Genomic DNA, 19,310 nt, shown 5'->3' on the forward strand with positions numbered 1-19,310 from the left:
ACTGGAGGAAGAGGATCCTGACTATTGAAGGGAGATGGGGGGCAAAGGACGATCTGGAATCCACTCCAAGAAACTGGATTTTCTACCGAAGAGAAGGAAAGGGGGGGGGGAGAAAGAAATGATGGAAATTGAAGGAGGAGGGGAGGGAATTTGGGAGAATAAAAAGAACAAACAGAAACAGAACAATAGGAATATTTGGCTTGGCTTGGGTGAGGGCCTACCGAGTACACACATACCTAGTGCTCTACGGTTCCACTTGAGCTAGAAGTACAACTCTCGAGATGTCAACTGTAGTATCCAGTAAGGTTTACTCCGGAATACACTTCATTTCCGTCTTTGACTAGGTAGAATATAATGTGGATCAGTTTGATTTTCTCGCTTTTTGTCCCTCCGCTGTACGGAGTATCAGTCTTACCCGAAGGTCCCGGTAGATTGCTGACGAGTTTATGTACCTATACTTGGGTAGTCGTAAAAGTATTAGGGATATTAATGTTGCCGTCTTCGTTTGTCTTGATTCTTTTATTAGACTCGTTAAGGGGAAAGTAATAGCCGATGAAAAACCACAACTCCGCCAAGAACCAGGTCAAATTTCGCCAACTTGCACAGCGTATATATATAGGTATATACTAAGCTGGAATCCCTTGCACCAATGGCAACGATGACCACAGGGAACTCAAGATATGCTAAGTAGAATTGCCGGTAGCCAAGATGCTTTGATCTTGAGGATGTCTTGACAGTCTTGGTCAGTTCTGCATCTTCCTCCGTTGAGTCGTCCTTGCTCGGGGCCTTGGTGGACTAAAAGGATCCAATAAAAACGGGCTCGACCCTTCCATGACGGACACCGATAGACCATAACGGATCCCGACAATTAGGTACTCCGTACAACAGCGTACAATCTGCAGTCAGAATGAGATGTTAAGCTTGATTAAGGAATCCGTGCTTGCACTGAAGTTGACTCTGGAAGATATGTATCTGCCCTACTCAAATTGACCAAAATCAATACAAGCAGATCATTCTCTGCAAGGAAAAATCATGGTCTGTCCCGTGAGATGTACATTATCCAAGACAAGACCCCACCTTCCCATCGCTGCATCGCATAATAATAATAATTGTTTTCCTGATATCCACACCACCAAGTTTTTCCTTTTTGGGTTTATTGGTGGAACAGTGGACGATGGGAGCCACTCCAGAGATAATCACACAATACCCACTTTTTTTTCATCTAATCAATCTGCATCTCTACCTAGGTACTAAATCGGAGAGGGCTGTCCGGGCTTCTCTTCTCGCTTCGAACTGCTTCTTCCCTAGATATTAGTTTTCCGGGCGAACAGAAATCGTGAATTGCCAAAGAAATGAGCACAGGGTCTTCAACATAGCGGTGAGGTTGCGATAACAAATGCCATGCCATGCAGGCAACGCAAGCATTGTTGCAGGAAGGAAGGGAGACATTATTTCCGAGCGTTGTGTAGCTCAATAATAGAAAAAGTGGAATAGACCCAGGGAATTGGAGCCCTGGATTGTATCCTGACCTACAGAAGCCAGAATTGACCACGTACTGTCCACCGGATATCGCTTCTTGTGGGGTCCTCCTCCAAAAGAGTGTGTGCGGTATACGGAGTAAGTAACAGCTCTAACTAGGACATTTAATTGCTCGAAGGTCGAGGCCAAATTGTGCTAAGACGGTACACCATCTGGCAGAACAAGGCATGTTTCTGTAGGTTAAACTCCCAATAAAAGAAAACGCACTGAGCTTGAGTACGTAGTGCGTGGCTCAGCGCAACTTGAGTCTTGATTACTCCTCGATGACCCCAAAATTTGCTCACTGAACACTCTGTACACGCACCTGGGCACTTACCCCACAGCCCAAAAAGCGGCACCAGGTCGGGCTGAATCTGGCAACCTGGAAATTTCCGCAGAAATCCTCCAAATACTACTACTTACTTACTACTCTACACTACAACAAGAAAGGATTTTTGGTCCCTTCTTGTTCTTAAGTATTCCTTGTCCTCCCATACGGCTAAAACTCAAGAGAGCAAAACAAGTCTCCTACCGGTTCCATTACTTGTTTCTATTCGCGCCCTGGCCCTGCAGCGGGATTTTATTTCCCTGGGCGCTTAGCTGCTAACTTGCTATGAGTGACTACGAGTAGGCCCTCACCACGATGCAGATTGATTTTCAACTCAAAATTACTTTAATCATAAGTTGCTTCAGTACGTTTGTCCCTGAATCTACTTCGAAGCTTCGATAAATTGCGCCAGGCACCCTTATTGGATTGAAGCGCTGGTTAGAATGCAAGCCCCAACTTGGCACGCTGTCAGGAATTCCAGAGGCAATGGCGTCGTCAATCCCCTATAAAATATCTCCATCCGAGACCACACTAATAAGCGCCATTGCTACCTATTTTGAGACCTGTTGCGCCGATGGAGATCCAATGGAGCTGCCCTAGGATATCAAAGCTTCTATCAATTGTCCTCCGACAGCCTATCATTCTGTAGATCCTACTGACTTGAGCTTCATCTTGACGGAGCTTGTCTCAGGAATCAGTCGCCCCTCCCATACTCCGTACAATTTAGCGCAAATTCACGTCTGGGGAAAGCATGCATGGCCTGTTATTGATTGGCTCCGGCTTACTCTTTCTCGGATGGATATTTTTTGACCTACGTCCCACGAGGCGCCTTGAAAGCGGATCAAAATGTCTCTTTTCACATTGCCTCTTGAATTGATTTGCCTGGTATTGTGTTTCAAGTTATTCATTCTTTTAGGCTCCGGGGTAGTCATGACCTCTTTATTTATTCATCAGTGTCCCAGGAAAGGAGAAGACAAAGGAAAAAGATCAGGCGAAGAATTCCTTGTTTCAACTACATAAGGCCTGATTTAAGTGAACTACCAATCTATTCAAAGCCTATCTAGGTACCTGATTTTCACCGTTTTCAACTATTCCAGTTTTCCCACAGTTTCCTTTGTTCTTTTGCCTTTCCCTCGAAGATATTAAGCAAGAAAGGATTGGACTGCCTGAGAGGATGGGCATATAAAAGGTTCGTGAATGGCAGAACCTTTTTGTGGTAACATTTCTTGATTCACTGACCCAAAAACAGTGTTATTCTCGTCCGACTCCTTTGACCAATATTCTCACTACCTCGCTAAATCTCTGCAGCGGAAAGAGAGACGAAGAAGCCCACCCCAAATCTGCGACCATGCATGACACCCACTACATAGAGCTGAGATTGATTCTCTTGGCTCTTCTCTGCGTGACGGCCCACGCTCACTCCTGGGTCGAAGAACTAATGGTCATTGCGCCGAATGGGACCTTTGTCGGATCTCCAGGTTATGCACGTGGGAATGCTCTCCGAACAGATCCCGGGTTTAGCGACGTCCTCATGACTTATTTGGTACCGCCGGACGGTAGACAAAATTCTAGCTTAATACTTCCGTCGGATCATCTGTGCAAGAGTAGCCAGCAAAACCCTGTGCAGACTAGAGGGAGCCCAAGATTACAGGCGAGCGCAGGCGCCGCCATCGCTCTTCGCTTCCAGGAGAACGGCCATGTAACCCTACCTCAAAATCAGATAGGAAAACCGCAAAATCGCGGAACAATATACGTCTACGGGACGACAGAACCAAAAGAGGATGAGAAGATGCTAGACGTTCATAAGGTGTGGAATGTGAATGGAACCGGTGGCGATAGGAGGGGCGTGCTTTTAGCGAAACGGAACTTCGATGATGGCCGTTGCTACCAGATCAATACTGGTAGTATTTCGGAGACTCGACAAGCCAAGTATCCGCACATTGCAGACCAGTTAATGGGGGCTGATTTGTGGTGTCAAGCAGACGTTGCAATCCCATATGATGCGCCCTCCGGCAAACCGTATACGCTCTACTGGGTTTGGGACTGGCCAACCGCGGCTGGGGCGGATCCTGCGCTCCCCAACGGCAAACAAGAAATCTATACGACCTGTATGGATGTGGATGTGGTTGATCGCCCGAAAGGCCGTATTGGGGTTAAGGAAGGGTATATGGGAACCCAGTCTTTGAACAGTGCTTCGATCCCGGATCAGTTTGCAGAGATTTTTGGTCATGGAGAGGAGGAGGACGAGGAGGAGGATCCTTCTCCTGTATCTGGTACTCCGTCAAGTACTTCAGTTGCGGCTCTGCCTGTAACTCCTGTGTCCAAGTCACCCGTGTCTGGCGAAACAGTTACAGTTACTTCATTTGTTACGTCGGTGAAGGTCATCCATCCGACTGGTTGCGTCTGAGATGATCTCAGCATTATCACAAGTTCTCTGCATTGAGAGAGAGAGAGAGAAAGTTCCCTTACATAGCACCGTTTGTACAGTCTCCTGGAAATGTGCTACTGTATATGTGTTATAGCCAGGCCGGCCTAGCTGACACCAAGCACTCTCCTTTCCGAGTCATTGTGTTGAGATTAAATAACTATCTGTATTCAATGTCGTTTGTGATAACATGCCCTGTAACGCCAAAAAGAAGAAAAAAAAAACGAATCAAAAGCATGAAACTATCAAGGCCAAGGGGTAAACTGAACTGCACTGTAACATAGCTAATTGAAATACTGGCGCAAGGATGCTGATCGACATTCCTATCTATCTATCTATATCTATGGCTTTATAGTCAACTATCTACTGTAGGCAAGGATTCAAGACCCTGTCCTAGGTAAAGAACAAGGTAAGGCACCCAGGCACCGACAGTTGAAACACGCTATTTCCGTGCGCATAATATCACGTGCAACATAGGGTCCAGAAACGGCAAGAAGCCAAAAACGGACGGAGATGTCAAGCAAGAGTCAAAGATCTGAGATCGATCGCTTTCTGACCTTGTTTTGACGTTTCCCTTTTGTCTTCTGTTTCCGATCTGGTAATCCTATGGGAATTGCTTGTCTGTTCATCTTCCTATCATCTCCCCCGCCCATTTTCTTCAAAGAAGCCCTGCATTCAACGTCCCTGCAGGACATATCAGCAGCAATTCCATTGGAACAAGCGAACTCTCCCAGCGGAGGCCGAACTCCACAATAATCCCAACTGCGCCTCGTCACTCGTGGATTCCTAAACGCTTCATCAGTTCGTCCTCAGTGTCGAGACCAAGCTGTGTGCAAGGAAAGGCCCTTTGACATACAGAGGACAACAGTGGGATAATCTCGAGTAAGTCCTCTCTCTCTTCTCTACCGGGCGGAAGGTACCTTTTGCCACCCTCCAGATCTCTTGTTCTCCATCTTTCTCCGATCGTTCTGCAGGTGGTGTGTCAATGGACGCAGGACACAACTTCCTAGCCTCTGGCGTGCAATTAGACGCCCATCCCCTCACTCCTCCATTTCCTTCCCTATCTCCCTTTTTTTTTTCCTGCTTCGTCCTCCTCTCCCCTTCGGGTGCAGATTGTTGTCTTGGTGATCATTGTCGCTGACAGTGGCGTTTCCCTGCGCTATATTTAGTATCGTGATTTATCCTTGACACTCAAGCACTCAACCGCGGAGGAAAACCCCTTCGAAACACCTCGTTGTAGCGAGCAAACCCACTAATCAATTATTGGCCCTCGCCACTCCGATCTGTCTGACCTCACTCAAGTTACCCGCCCGGAGGAATTCCCCTACTGTTGTCGTCGTTGTTGTTGTTGCGAAGACGATCCGTCACTTTTGACGACAAACCCCCCATATCTCGATCCTGCTCTGCGATCCATAGCCGCACCTGGGATCGTCCATCTTGCGATTTGTGTGCAAACGCCAATCCATTGAAAATTCGTCTTGTTTCTCTGGATATCTCGAATCATTTCACATTTGTCGAATCTCTCCGAAAAAATTTTGAGCTCTCTTGAGTTCAGCCTGCTGCAAATAAATACGAAGGAGGATTTGTGCCTATACGCAAGGAGTTCGCCCCTCCTCGCTGAATTGAATCGTGATTATCCACGCACTCCCACTTCTTCAACCTTTTACTTGAGCTCGATTAGTTGGTGAGGTGTTCTGCGCGACCTGCAGGACCCAGGTGCTTGGTACAATCTACAGGATAATTTTTAATTTTGTTGTGGGCGGGGCGATCGCGATGCGAATCTAGGGTGTAGAGTTCTTCTGAGAGATAACCCCAGCGACCACCATTCTAACGGATATTACCTCATCTACTTTCCTTGACACGCAATCATCGCCGGCGCTGCGTTCCTTTTCCCTTTCCTAGCAAACCCGATGGCTGCCACTATGACTACAACGACCTCCCCAAACCTTACGGTATTGCCTCCTCTCGTCACTGACACCCTGGCCAAACGGCCAGGTCGCCAGCGATCGTCCTCCTATGCCAAGGATCGCCTTTCTACACTGTCCAATATTTCCCTAGCTTCGCAGAACCGGTCGCGCCCCGGGTCACATGTTTTCCCCATCTTCCATTCGAGCTTGCCCTATGCTTTGGTGAGGGATTTCGCATATCCTCCTACACATCCGCTTCATTATGGCCCACTGCCACCTACTGTATCCGGGTTATCGAGTCCGGTAAGCGACCAACGGCGGCTATCTGACCCCCCTGCTCCATGGGATAGTTCACGTGGCCAATGGTCCGCGGGCCCTTGGAGCACTGATCATAGCTACGGGCACCAGCCTCTGCCTGCGATGTCTTTCGGTGATGGGCCACCATATAGCGAAGATGAGGACTTACATAGTCCTGTCTTCTCCGCACCACGCCATCGGAAGAACAAATCGACGGGCACAGACTTAAATGGTCGAAGGAGCAGGAACTCGGGTGTGGGTAGCCATCCTGGTCATATAAGCTTTGCCCGTGATAATGAGAGGGGGCTGCTTGTTGGAATGAATGCAGATGGCAGTGAAACATATTATGTGGACGATGAAGATGATATGGATGATGGACCGGGAGGCGATCTTGTCACGTATCCTGTGAATGAAAGCCGATACTCCCACACTGGCACGTATAATGATCGTCAGGAATATGACCCAGATCGCGGCTTCGAGTCAGAAGAAGATTATTCTGGATCTCATCGCTACTCGCGCGATTTCCAATTCGCCGTGGGATGTCCCGACGAGGAGATGCACGGGAAGGCGGTTGCACTTTTTGATTTCACACGGGAGCATGAAAATGAGCTGCCTCTGACCGAGGGCCAGGTGATTTTTGTCTCCTATCGGCACGGTCAAGGGTGGTTGGTGGCGGAGGATCCTCGAACGGGAGAGAGTGGACTGGTGCCGGAGGAATTCGTGCGACTGGTTCGTGATATCGAGGGAGGGCTAACCTCGCTGAACGGCGAGTCTGAAGCCGAGTACGATGAGGAGAACACATATCCCGACCCCGAGTATGCAGAGGAAACGATCAATGGGGACAGCCCGTCGACACCTACAGGTAACCACAAGCATCCGGAATCCGACACGACTCTCCTATCGCAGGAGCCACTTCCGGAAAAGAAAGTATAGCATTTGGTCCGCAGGATCCGCTTTGACTACCAAAGAAACGAAGTCGTGGAATGAAATATAGAAACGATATATAAACGACGAATAATACGGTTGACCAGGGCGGTCATAGACCGCGATGTGCAACATTTCCTTGCCATTTCGAAAGTTCCCGGGCTGGAACTGCAATAGCTGAGATACATGCATGCATGATGATAGAATTATCATGACAGAAAACGGAAGAGGGAGGACACTGTGATTATAGCATATTATTATTATATTCGGAGCTCGCCAGCTTGCGACAACCAACGCTTACGAGAGTGATGTGTGAGATTGTACATATTTTGTTTTTTATTATTTCTTGAGTACAGTTCAGCGTCAGCGCCGGCGTCATCATCAATATCAAGCATACCAAGCATACCAAGCATTCTATCCAAGTCAATTGGAGTATATAATTATTCGTAACAGAGAAAAACAACCCCATTATACATTGTAACCATCTTTCTCCTTTCTCTATCGACTTCATCTTCCCTACCCCCATCCCAGCAACAGAACAGGTAATTCCGAGATCGCCAACGACCAGGCAACTCAACACACCACCCTTCCCTAATAACATGATGATATAGCGTTTCACTGCCTGCCGTCATAGGAACAGTAAAAAGTAAAAGGATATCAAGTTTGACGAGAAAAGAGGAGACGAAAAGCACAGCAGTCCCTGGGACATATCACTCCACTCCGCGCCTTGTCTTGTTAGTAATAATAATAATAATAATAATAATAATAATAATAATAATACCCTTGTCTTGTTCCTTATTTCTTGCTATTCTGTGGGTTGCGTATGTGATTCTGGTTGTGTATGTGTGTATATTATATATATATATATATATATGCATGCTCAGAATAAAAATGTATAATGAGATCCGGGAAACATTTACTATCTCCTGGATCACTGTCCTTGTAGATGCTATTTGTGTTATTTTTATTTTTATATATTAATATACACACTAGTTCAGAGACTAGAGAGGTGAAGATGTCATTGTTTTTTTTTTTTTTTTATCCTAACAGAGTAAAGAGGGGAAAAAAGATGACGGTGTTTTCTGCCTAGAGCTTATTTACAGAATGTGATCCCTTTCCCGTATATAAGGGGCGATTTAGACGGACTACGGGCTCAGATAACCATGATGGAGGTTGGGAATATGAGGCTCAACTCGAGACCGAGGATATCTGTTGAGTCTCGTTCTCAGTCCCAGAGTCGGAAGATAGGAGGAGAAAGAAAGCCCGGAGTGGAGAAGACCAGCCTGCCCATGAATGGGCGTGGACTTGACTAGATCCAGTGGAGACAGGGTTGGCAGTAGTTACTCGGAAGTCTCGGTGCTTGTTTTCTTCAGTCTGGGATCGTCGATTAGGTATTGGTAGGAACAGCAAATGAACAAGGGAATTTTATTTTCCAGCAAACAGCAAAACGTAGACACACAGGGAAATCAGATTTACACAACAGGAGAAAACATTACCCAAGAAGGTGATAATCGAAAAAAAGGAAAAAATTGGAAATGTAAAGAATATAAGACGGCCGGGGCTAGCCCAGCAAATCGTCCAGCCCGGAACTACCCGTCTGTGCCCCTTGCTGTTGGTGTTGGTATGACTGGTTGGACGCGGCTGGTGTTCCCCAGATGCTTGCACTTGCCTTCTCTTTGGCCATGCTAGCAAGGTTGGGTCCTTTGTTGGTGCTTGTGGAGGTTTTCTGTATGCCGGCGCTGGCGCTGGCGCTCGACCATAGCGATCCGAAAGCGTCACCAGAGGGTTTGGAGGCCGCAGGCTTGCTGGCTAGGGAAGGAGCCGCTGCAGTTGGGGATGACAAAGAGGAAGTCGAGGGCATGCCTGGTCGGTGGCCGGCAGCGCCAGAAAGTGCCTGCGATGGCATTGTCGAAACTGAGGTGAAGTAGTTGGGAGTCGCTGCTTGGAATCCAGTAGGCTTTGGCTGGGCTGCTGGCCGCGAACCCTGCGAGGAAAGCGTGGGGGATGTAACGCCGCTGGATGTAGGGGTAGGAGGCATCGAGGTAAACCCGACAATGCCGTTAAGGTTCGACCCTTGTGTCACAGACACTGGACGAGGTGCTGCGAACTGGGTACTTGAGGTTGTGCTGACGGTTGATGCAGGAGCAGGGATGGAGAATGTGCTAGACGGTGCTGCCTGCGGGGCCGATTGGAAGTCATCAAAGTCGTCATCGTCAACCGGAGCCGGCTGAAGCATGTCCAAGCTATTGCTGCCGCCCACAGGTAGCTTGCCAGCAGCGACGGAGGTTGTTGAGGCGGGTGCAGGCGCCGAGGGGGTGTAATCGTCATCGAGAAAGTCAACAAGATCAGGGGCAGCTGCTTTCGCGGGCTCCGGCTGCTTTGTTTCGCGCTGGGTACGGGGAGGGCTGGACTTGTGCTGTCGCGATGGAGCAGCGTCCGCTTCATCATATTCGTCGTATTCTTCGAACCGATTAGAGCGCCGTGCGGTATCCTGGAACTCGCTAGTGTCGCCTCCAAATCCACCACCATCGCCGTAAACACCTCCGCTGTATCCGCCAAAAGAAAGGCTTTCACTGCCAAAGCCTCCATATCGGCTTCCGGAGCCACCTATGCCACCGCTGCCCATGCCACCGCTCATGCCCGAGCCACCCTCAAATCCGCGGAACTTGTTACGGTTGGTCTTGGCCTTCTTTCTCTCTGAGCGGATCATATCAACATCGCCCAGAAGCTTGACCAACTCCGCGGCACGGTTTCTGACATTGATCCCTTGGTCCTTCCCGTTGTTATCGATGAAATGGAATTGGCGGAGCATCCGGAGAAGCGACATATGAGATCTCGCATCGTCGACAACACGTTCCGACCCGTTCTTAACAAGAAATTCTAGCAGTTGTAGGGCCTAAAATTGGCAATCAATACCGGTCAACGGAAATCCAACATACTTCTGCTTATCGTCACTTCCGGGTATTCTCCTACCTTGTAAATCTGCCGCCATTCCTCCGCAGTCTTATCCGTAAATCGTTTGTAGATCATGGGCATAATCTCATTGAGTAATTGACTGTCAAACACCGGCCAGACCACATCAGCAACAATTTTGTGACCCTTTGCGACAGACGGTCGGCGCGAGGAGAGGAGGAGGGGGGGTTACTGACTAGCTGTGCGTTCCCGTGGCGATTTCCTGCATCAGCGTCGTGGAGGCACCCCAAGGCTCATTATTTGTAGCTTCTCGGACCTATTGCGCATCAACAACCACGTCCCAAAGTTATCCATCCCGTACTCGAAGCATTTGGAGTTCGGGGTGGGTGCAACGGGAGCTACGGGATAACAACAACTAACCTTGGCCTCCATTTCGGTGTAATTCATGACAGCTATAAACAATTAACAAACGACAAGCCGGCTTAAACGACGCATTACGCATCCAGAGCACTCGAATAAAGGCGAGTGGAAAGAAGAGGTGACAACTATGGCGTACCATTTTGGACCTTGCGCACTCCCGCTTTGAGATCGTACAAGGTCAGGTTGCTAACCTGGTTCTTGAGAGAATCGAAATCCATGGTGCATGGGATGTGGACCAGGGGAACTGGCACACGATCAAATAAACAGGAAGGAGGAATATATGATACAAAGGAAAGAAGAACGAAGGGTGAAGGGGAGATGCAGCCACAATGATGGAGGTTCAAGATGAGGCCCTTGTGTTCCAGCTGGCATTGCCGTTGGGCCCCAAGACGTCACGTGGCTGGCCCCCTGAACTTATGAAGAGTTACAGCTTATTCTTGTCCATCATTATCATTATAATATGCCATTCTTAATTAATACGTACACGTGCATACATACATTGTTTCATCTAAATCATCACAAAGAAATAAAAGGGGAATCGAGGGCGAATTGAAGTGGGTAGGGAGAAGGGTAGGGTAATCATATCAAAGTAACAAAGTAACTATATGGCCAGCATGCAGAGAAACGAAATCACAAGTAGGGAGGGTTGGTCGCTAACACAAACAAGCGAAAAAGAAACAGAAAGAAATAAAGAGAGGAAGCCAAATAAAATAGAAAAATCAAAGAGCGAGAAATTTGCTAGAGATGACTCTGAGCATGTGCTGCTTGGGCCACCATGTAGGAGGGGTGCTTTTGGCTTCGTGATATATCATGAAGGAAAATGGGGGGATATCATAATAAATAAATCAGAGAAATAGGGAAATAGGGAAATATGAAAGAAACATTATGCAGCAAAAAGAGTAGAAAACCTCACCAACCCTAAACCAGAACACCGAGTGACGGTCAATCATTCATTGTAGAACTTCCTCATGATTAGATGCAGGAATAGGTTGACATTGACTCGTAGGCTTCCTTCGAAAAAGTCGAGGAACTGCATGTTGTTGAACTGAGCTTGTAGCAAGTCATCTAATGGAACCTGGGCGTTGGCTCCGGGAACCATCATCGGGCCACTGCTTCCATCAAGGGTGAAGACTCCGACTTCATTACTCGAAATGGTCAGGTCGACTCGATCCCACTGGCGCTCTGTGTACCCCTTCCAATAGACTAGTACACCTTTGTCTGCCAGGTTGCGCGCCGAGTATTTGTACGAGCCAAACTTGAACACTTTGCCGGATTTTTGGAGCTCGCGTTGATGGTCCCATTGCTTGGTAAATGGCATCAGGAACCTCTTCTTTCCCTTCTTGTTTTGTAACGTGATCATTGCTTGCTCAATGTAGTCATTGTATGTCTTGAGCTGCTGATCCAACCATCCAGCTTGGTCATTGAGGCGTCCTAGTGTCTGCCGGGCACTCTCTAGTTCTCGCTGGCGCTGGATTCTGCGACGGTGCTTTGTTCGTATATCAATTGCGATAGCGTTCAAGAGATCCTGGTAGTGATTGTGGCGAGAAATCTTTCCAGTTCTTTCGAGCTGCAGGATATTCTCCAGTGCCGTACGCTTCAGTTCTGAGTAGCTCATGGATGCTATGTCCACTAAGGAATTGGCCTCGGAGTATGCACTTCGTTGCGTGTTATTGGTACTCAATTCATCACGCACAAAGGACATCCATTTTTCCTCGTCTTCCTCCATGGGAGGCGTAACCATGATCTCCATCAAATTGGCACCGGATTGTACGCGGATAATGTAGAGGACACATCTCTTTGTTTCCATGAACAAAGCTTTGACATTTGCTTCTGGATCTAATGGTGCATTTTAGTAAGAGTTCAAGTCCAACTAGAGCTGCCGGCGCGTCTTACCTTCTACTTGAGCAAGCTTGGGGTTCAGAGTGAGGTTAATTTCGGAAGAATTAACACTCATCAGCTCGTTCTCGTTCGATTTGACATTACCCAGGTCACGAATGACCTCCTTCAGAATATCATCTGGATTCGGGCAAATGAAGTTGATGTTTGAAGCAACGAGTTGGTGAATAGAGAATATATCGGACATCTTGATGTATAGAGTCGGCTTCGTTTTGGCATAGAGATCATTGAACTCATCGATGTCAAAATGAGCTTCGGCATCCTGGACAGAGATCACTGTCGCATGTGTGATTAGTATGTGAAAAAAAAAACTCTTTAGTTGGGTATGAGTACTCACTTTCGCCCCAAATCTGACCCAGGCGTTGAATAGACTCTCCGATGTAGGTATTCAGGGGTTGGAGATATACATTTTCTGCGCCAAACAGCCGCCCGGATGCTACCTGAGCGATCACTTTTGCAATCTCCGACAGGTTTCGTTTTTGTTCCTGGGTCAAGCCCCTGTCTACTACTCCGTACTTTTCGGGTTCCATGATCGCAGGCTGGAAGTAGTTCTTCCACACCCAATGGCCCACAGTTTGGAGAATAAATCCGGGATCCTCCCCAGGAAATCGGGCAAGCAGACTTTCGTACATCTGCTGAGCGATAAAGCGGATCCCAAAGGGCATGCGGTAAAGAAGCTCTTCCATCGCAGAGAAAAACTGGTCAGCAATATCTCTGAGATCTTGTAAATTTTGAATGAAAGTCCCCCGGGTCTCAGGATCACGGATAGCTTCCTCTCTCGGGATATCTAGTCGGCGTCTGCTTCGCTTTCCAGTGCGCAGCTCTTCATTGTTGATAGCAGAGCGGTAAATTTGGATAGGGTCACTCTCCAGGTCAAGCTCCGGGTTGTCAATAACGTTCTCCTTCACCACCGTATTGAGAACGTCGCGCATAAACTTCCGATCCCTTGGAGACTTAATGTAGGACGCGAAAAGTTTATTCCAGAACGAGTTGCAACGTAGATACTCGTGCAGGGAATCGAAGCTCTCGATCTCTTCGCGTGCAGAACGAGCGAGAAGCTTAATGAGGTAGTACTCCTCGCGCCTTTTCTGAGAATAGCCAAAGAGACCCATCATCAAGTGTCGAATCCTCTCATACTCTTTTTCTGGAGCGTTCACCTCGCGCAGCCTTCGGAAAAGCTTGGCGAGATATTGTGACTGCGTCTGCAGGAGGAAAAAGAGAACCTGATAGTGCTCTAGTTTTCTTCTGGAAGTCTTATTTAAAGCCTTCAGGTCGAACGGATCTTTTGACGATATCTCCGTATTCGGCAGAAGATTTCCCACATGGCCGCCAAAGTGTTTTTGGTGCTTGATAACTTCATCTAGCGTGATCTTATTTTTCACCAGAAGAGCAATCTTAATGTCGAGTTGACTGATGTATTGTTCGGCGAGTTCATTTTGCCGAACCTGCTGGACCACCGATTTTCTTGTCCGTTCAAACTCGACTTCCTCATCGAAGTCAAATTCGCTGTCGTTCAAAAGGTGCACAAATCCTTTCACGGTTCCAACCGGAGGGTTCTTGCCGGTAGTAAGGCTTTTATAAGCTTGACCCTGGATTCTGCCGCGAACGAAGCTCTGAGCTTTGATCACCTTCTCCATGTTCTCATTGTAGTAACGTCGCTTCTCCTCGAACTTAGCTCTAACCATGTGTCCTCTGATGAAAGCCTGAAGCTCGGTGACGATGTCATCTTCAGCTGCAAGCTCAGCGAGTGTCTGGCCGACCTCTACTCGAACGAGCATAGCTCTGATGTGCCCTTGGAGTTCACAAATTTCATCATCGCAATCGTCGAGGTCTTCTAGTATCCCACCGACGTGGATTCTCAAAATAGCGGCGCGGCTGAGAGCCTGGAGATCTGTGATAACTGATTCTTGCTGTCGTAGGACGGCTGTGTCTTCGTCCAGCCTCCTTCTCAGAATAACCGCTCGGGCTCTACTCTGGAGTTCAAGAATTGATTCGCTTTCATTGGCTAGTGCTGCTCTTTGAGACTGCACAAATGACCGTACAGCCTTAGCGCGGGCCAAGCTTTGAATCATGATGAATGAAGGGACGTGCTGCGCTAGTTCCTTGCGTACTTGTTCAAGTCTGTCTCTCACGGCAGCACCACGAATCATAGATTGCATAGTCATGAATCGACTTTCTGCCTTAGCAAGAGATTCCTTCAGCGCAGACTGGGAGCTCCTGACCGCCATAGCCCGAGCACACGACTGGATGAAAGTAATTACCGGAGTCTCTTGGCCAAGTAACCCCTGCTGGTGTACAATGGCTTGACGTAACAACATACCACGAATCGCTGCCTGCACAAGCTGCGCGTCGTTTCCAGATTCGGCAATCTCATCATGTTGGGCATTCATTCGATTGCGAAACATCGCGCCTCGAATAATGGCTTGGAGACCTTCCACATTGTTCTCAGCAGATCTCGTTGCCTCGTATTGTTTTGATAGCCGGGCACGCTGCAGAGCACCACGGATGCTAGCCTGTAGAGATCGGATTTGGTCTTCTGCGCCCTTGCTGTCATCATAGAGATCATAGACAGCTTTGCGTTGGAGTGCACCTCGAAGAGCGGCTTGGATCTGCTTAATACCAGATTCATGTTTTTGCATCTGGCTCTGCAGATAGTTGACCTCGGACCTTGTTTTCGAGGCTCTTATAATGCTCTGTAGCTGCAGAATGTCATATTCAAGAGCTTTGTGGTCTTGTTTGGTATTCCTTTGACGAGAGCGAACAATAAAGCCCCGGCAGATGGCTTGCAGATTGACAGCAAACATACGCATGTCCAAACGATACTGTACAATTTGGCGAGTCCAGTCTCCTCGTAGACGTGATTGAAGTTCGACCAACAGCGGCTCAAAATCCCATAGATCGTTCATGAGGTTGCCTAGCTTCAGTCGTAGTATGGCGCCTCTGATCTGAGATTGAAAATCCGTGATGGAGGTTTCATTCTCGTGTAATTCTCGCTGGATTCGATCTTCCTCAGACTCAGGTTCCGGTTCGGGCTCTGGTTCTGGTTCTGCCCCAAAATTGGCAGCCATGCCGCTGAAACTGGGCATACTGACTCCGGCCTTGTCGAGACCTTTTTGAGTCTGTTCAAGCTCGTGATGCTCAAACTCCAGCTGACCAACAAGGTTACCCATCCGGAAGTCGACGAGCCCTTTCTTAAACAGCAACCATGATAAGGCGTGGATGCAGTGGATGACCTTGGGGATGTTCTTCTTCTCATACAGATCGATAAGCTCAAATCTGAAGAGCTCGGGTAATTCCACCTCGTCCAAGAATCGAAAGAATAGTGCGATGTTATCTGAGTGTCGATACTGGAGCTTTGGGTGTCGAAAGATTCGGAATGTTCGGCTTGGGTACATTGCTTGGACGACCTCGCCTAGGGTGACTCCATCCCGTAGGGCTTCTTCGAGCTGCACGATGGGTGGAATTTGTTGTTGAATAACTTCTTCAATCCACTCTTTGGCTTCTCCGATATGGCAAAGATACTCGTAGGCTTGCAAAAACTGGCGTTGCTTGTCCATCCAGTTGCCAGCCGCCCATGCCGATGCAGGCTTTTTCTGCGCTTTCAAAACCTGATTTCCGGCTACGGAATCAGATCTTTTGAGCCGTCGTCGCCCATTTAATCCTACCACGGATGGTGTGTAACTATCAAGCTTAAATTCTTCGGTTCCTCCGGACTTGGCGAATCTTGACAGGGTTCGAAGGTGTCCCGTGGAAGATTTCTGGAATGTTTCGAGGTCTGGAGCTGTGAGGGCCGTTGTTAATGCCGGCGCTTGTGGACTTGACAAGCTATGAGAGTGGTGCGCCCTAACAACGGACTGCGTATGAGGGGAGCGCTGATGGGGCGAGCTGGGCGTTGGAGGGGAGTGAATGTTAGGCGACTGCTTCTCCCTTAGAGGCTCGACTTCTTGATGCTGCGCATAGCGTGCTTCAGGAGTGCGCGGTCGATTTTCTTTCCAATGCTGAGGATTGTCGATTGTTTGGCTTCTCGAGTGGCGAAACGCGACCTTTTTGACCGTTGTAGGAGAAGAGGCATTGGGAGCCTGAGGAAGCGGTCGCAGCGAACGACGGATATTTTCATATGTTGCGCCCGCGTTGGACCACTCTGAGCCACCTTTCGTCATGTTTTCGTGGATAGTTGGAGGGTTTACTTCGCTCTTGCCACGCCTATGGCCGATCCCGGATACGGAGGTCATGGAAGCATTCGAGGAGACTGTGCTGGTGCGGCTAGGAGCAAATGATCCCGAAGAAACAGAGTATATGGATGAGTTTGTTGACGCCGTTGAGCCATGGCGCAATGGACTTGATGTTTGGGTCGGAAAATCGGTCTGCACGCGGCGGAACGACGCTGAATGAGTTGACATCACTGGAAGGATCCCGAGGACAGGAATGCAGAGAGCAACAAATATAGGAAACTATCGACCTCAACGGGCCGCATACCTGCTTCACGAAACGAAGCAGTCCACAAGGAGAGAGGGATTGATGTGCACGGGCACAACTCGGTAGAGGGAGACTTTAGTTGGGATGGAATGCGCATTCAAGGGAGCAGCTGCATTGCTCTCTTTCTCTCTCTATGGTTACGGGAAGAACTCGGCGGGCGTAATCGGTTGGTATAGAAACGGGTGGTCTCCGTCCCGCAGAGAATCTAGAACACTACCTGGAGGGGGGGGAAATGAACGAAGAAACTAGAAGGAAAGAAACAAGGGATAAAATAGAAAGAGAAACGATAATGGTTAATTCCTCAATGGCCCCGTATCCCGATAAAAGACAGAGAGAAAATCAGGAGAAGATGGTGCTGATGGCGCGCAGCGGGGAAAGAGAGACAAAGCAAGAAAGAAGGAGGGGGGCAGGAAATGGGAAAGCAGGAGGCAGGAAAAACAAATCTCCAGATCAGGTATAGTTCGATTGATCAGCTGACTGCGCCACTCAGCTCTTGGCGATCCTCCAGCCACAATTAATCGGTTGGGCTGAAAGAAGTTATCGGATTTGGGATACGAGAAGAAGCATGGGGTACCTTCTCTAACGGCTTTTTTTTCACTGTATCCTGTAGTAATATGGCTAGGTCTAGGTAGTTATAATTCCATGGCATGAAGCCATGAAAGTAGTTGATTGAAGAGATCGTCCCAGGATTGATTCGATCGGGTGGCACAGCCGCAATCGAGATGCCTGACATTCTTCAGGGTACAGAGATAGATAGATAATGTTAATCTCTATAATTCTTGGCTATTATTTAACTAAAACCCCTCCCATGCTTATATGGGGAATAGTTTATTGGAAGCTAATACTAGGTACTTACTAGGGTCTCCTCCATATGTAAGTACGGAGTACGGAGCACGGAGTACCATCCCAATGCACCTGAACCAGGCCACAAACATCATCCCGCCTTGGCAACTGTCTATGTACTCCGTACCTACGTAGGCTCTCACTAAACTTACAAACACACACCTCCCAACCTCTCTCTCTCTCTTCCTCCTTCTTTCTCATCACCCATCTGGACCTTAATTCTCGCTCAGATCTCCAAGATGGCTGATAGTGAGCCCATCTATCTCTACAAGCTTATCCCGTCCACATCACCTGTGCGGGAACCTCTTCCCGAGCGCCTTCCGGTCAGTGAGATCGACCAGCAGTCGGGATTTGTTCACCTTTCCACATCATTACAGGTTCCCAATACTCTGAAAATTTTCTTCAAGGATGAGCCTCTTGTTTATATACTGAGGATACCATATGAGAATGTAGCCCAGGATATCCGATGGGAATCCCCCGAGGGCCACGTGTGTGGTTCACGACCAACGGAGGGGTTATTTCCGGTATGTTGCTACTCCAGTTCCGGCACATGGCATTGACCCCTTTTCTGGTTTCAATAGCTAACAAGGATAGCATTTATACAACGGCCTCAAGCTTGGTAGAGACGAGGTAGAGAGCATTGGTGTATGGACCAACGATCATGGATGGGAGAAATCCCTCGCTCAGGCAAAGCCATGGCTTCTATATTGACAAAATCTGTGCCTTTCACAGCTATTCAACTAAGCTGTGAATATGTATATATATTTCCGTTAGTTTCACCCTGTCTTTCGATACCTTCCACTAATTCATCAGAGTGTACACTGAGTACTGGTTATGCTACAAATATTCTTTTACTATTAGTGTCTCTTTCCGCCATCGTCATGGTGTTGCAATCCCCCATATCGAATGCACACTAGATCTGGAAGTAACCATACATACTAAGTTTCTCCCCCATGGTACAGGTTACAAACCAAATTTCAATTCTCTCTCTCGTTCCTGGGGTTTAGACGGGGTAGACTCTACTTCAACAGACATAGTAGTGTTAAGCCAAGGATAGTACTGAAATTGGGATGCTGGTCGCACGTGCGAAGTACCTGCAGTAAATTAAGCTCCAGCCTGCAGAGCAAAAACCAGGACAAGGACAAGACTTCTCATGATGGTTAGAATCAAACATTTGAACTACCCTAGCACCCCATATATTATGTAGAGAAATAGGGATTCTTCACTTCATAGGATTCGGAATTCTTCCGGCCAGGTACAATCACGAACTAACCGTTTCCGGTGCAGACATGATTGGTCATCAACTTCCCCTCCTTTCTCACCGCCTTCATCCATTCGTTTAAGCAGCCAATCATATTATCAG

General features: G+C 48.0%; 5 protein-coding genes across 5 annotated transcripts; 3 read left to right on the plus strand and 2 right to left on the minus strand.

Annotated features, from left to right (window-relative positions):
* Positions 1 to 3,000: 3,000 nt before the first annotated feature.
* P175DRAFT_059146 (uncharacterized protein) lies at positions 3,001 to 4,526 on the plus strand. Its single transcript, XM_040901051.1, has 2 exons — positions 3,001 to 3,035; positions 3,096 to 4,526. The coding sequence occupies exon 2, from the start codon at positions 3,195 to 3,197 to the stop codon at positions 4,251 to 4,253; it is 1,059 nt and encodes a 352-aa protein (XP_040756423.1). The 5' UTR covers positions 3,001 to 3,035; positions 3,096 to 3,194; the 3' UTR covers positions 4,254 to 4,526.
* Positions 4,527 to 6,181: 1,655 nt separating this feature from the next.
* Positions 6,182 to 8,708, plus strand: P175DRAFT_0506566 (adaptor protein NBP2; the record flags this gene model as incomplete). Its single annotated transcript, XM_040898206.1, has 2 exons — positions 6,182 to 7,290; positions 8,648 to 8,708. 2 exons carry the CDS (start codon positions 6,182 to 6,184, stop codon positions 8,706 to 8,708), a joined length of 1,170 nt encoding a protein of 389 aa, XP_040756424.1.
* Positions 8,709 to 8,724: 16 nt separating this feature from the next.
* P175DRAFT_059203 (uncharacterized protein) lies at positions 8,725 to 10,544 on the minus strand. The gene is made up of 2 exons (XM_040901052.1): positions 10,373 to 10,544; positions 8,725 to 10,295 (listed from the first exon to the last, which is right to left on the minus strand). The coding sequence occupies exons 1-2, from the start codon at positions 10,433 to 10,435 to the stop codon at positions 8,961 to 8,963; spliced, it is 1,398 nt and encodes a 465-aa protein (XP_040756425.1). The 5' UTR covers positions 10,436 to 10,544; the 3' UTR covers positions 8,725 to 8,960.
* Positions 10,545 to 11,186: 642 nt separating this feature from the next.
* On the minus strand, positions 11,187 to 17,467 carry P175DRAFT_0451285 (putative Ras GTPase activating protein). The gene is made up of 3 exons (XM_040894486.1): positions 12,966 to 17,467; positions 12,626 to 12,904; positions 11,187 to 12,568 (listed from the first exon to the last, which is right to left on the minus strand). The coding sequence occupies exons 1-3, from the start codon at positions 17,026 to 17,028 to the stop codon at positions 11,679 to 11,681; spliced, it is 5,232 nt and encodes a 1,743-aa protein (XP_040756426.1). The 5' UTR covers positions 17,029 to 17,467; the 3' UTR covers positions 11,187 to 11,678.
* Positions 17,468 to 17,955: 488 nt separating this feature from the next.
* P175DRAFT_0498144 (DUF952 domain-containing protein) lies at positions 17,956 to 19,118 on the plus strand. Its single transcript, XM_040896439.1, has 3 exons — positions 17,956 to 18,471; positions 18,542 to 18,716; positions 18,761 to 19,118. The coding sequence occupies exons 1-2, from the start codon at positions 18,187 to 18,189 to the stop codon at positions 18,656 to 18,658; spliced, it is 402 nt and encodes a 133-aa protein (XP_040756427.1). The 5' UTR covers positions 17,956 to 18,186; the 3' UTR covers positions 18,659 to 18,716; positions 18,761 to 19,118.
* The last annotated feature ends 192 nt before the right edge of the window (positions 19,119 to 19,310 follow it).

Source organism: Aspergillus ochraceoroseus (assembly GCF_002846915.1).
Source record: "Aspergillus ochraceoroseus IBT 24754 chromosome Unknown P175scaffold_1, whole genome shotgun sequence".
Taxonomy (NCBI): Eukaryota; Fungi; Ascomycota; class Eurotiomycetes; order Eurotiales; family Aspergillaceae; genus Aspergillus; species Aspergillus ochraceoroseus.

Bases quoted from the DNA above. Each gene is read 5' to 3' on its own strand.
- P175DRAFT_059146 (XM_040901051.1), top strand. From the start codon at position 3,195: ATGCATGACACCCACTACATAGAGCTGAGATTGATTCTCTTGGCTCTT.
- P175DRAFT_059203 (XM_040901052.1), bottom strand. From the start codon at position 10,435: ATGCCCATGATCTACAAACGATTTACGGATAAGACTGCGGAGGAATGG. The intron at 10,296-10,372 runs GTAGGAGAATAC...TGCCAATTTTAG, and splicing joins AATGGCGGCAGATTTACAAG to GCCCTACAACTGCTAGAATT.
- P175DRAFT_0451285 (XM_040894486.1), bottom strand. From the start codon at position 17,028: ATGTCAACTCATTCAGCGTCGTTCCGCCGCGTGCAGACCGATTTTCCG. The intron at 12,905-12,965 runs GTGAGTACTCAT...CACATGCGACAG, and splicing joins GGGTCAGATTTGGGGCGAAA to TGATCTCTGTCCAGGATGCC. The intron at 12,569-12,625 runs GTAAGACGCGCC...ATGCACCATTAG, and splicing joins CAAGCTTGCTCAAGTAGAAG to ATCCAGAAGCAAATGTCAAA.
- P175DRAFT_0498144 (XM_040896439.1), top strand. From the start codon at position 18,187: ATGGCTGATAGTGAGCCCATCTATCTCTACAAGCTTATCCCGTCCACA. The intron at 18,472-18,541 runs GTATGTTGCTAC...TAACAAGGATAG, and splicing joins CAACGGAGGGGTTATTTCCG to CATTTATACAACGGCCTCAA.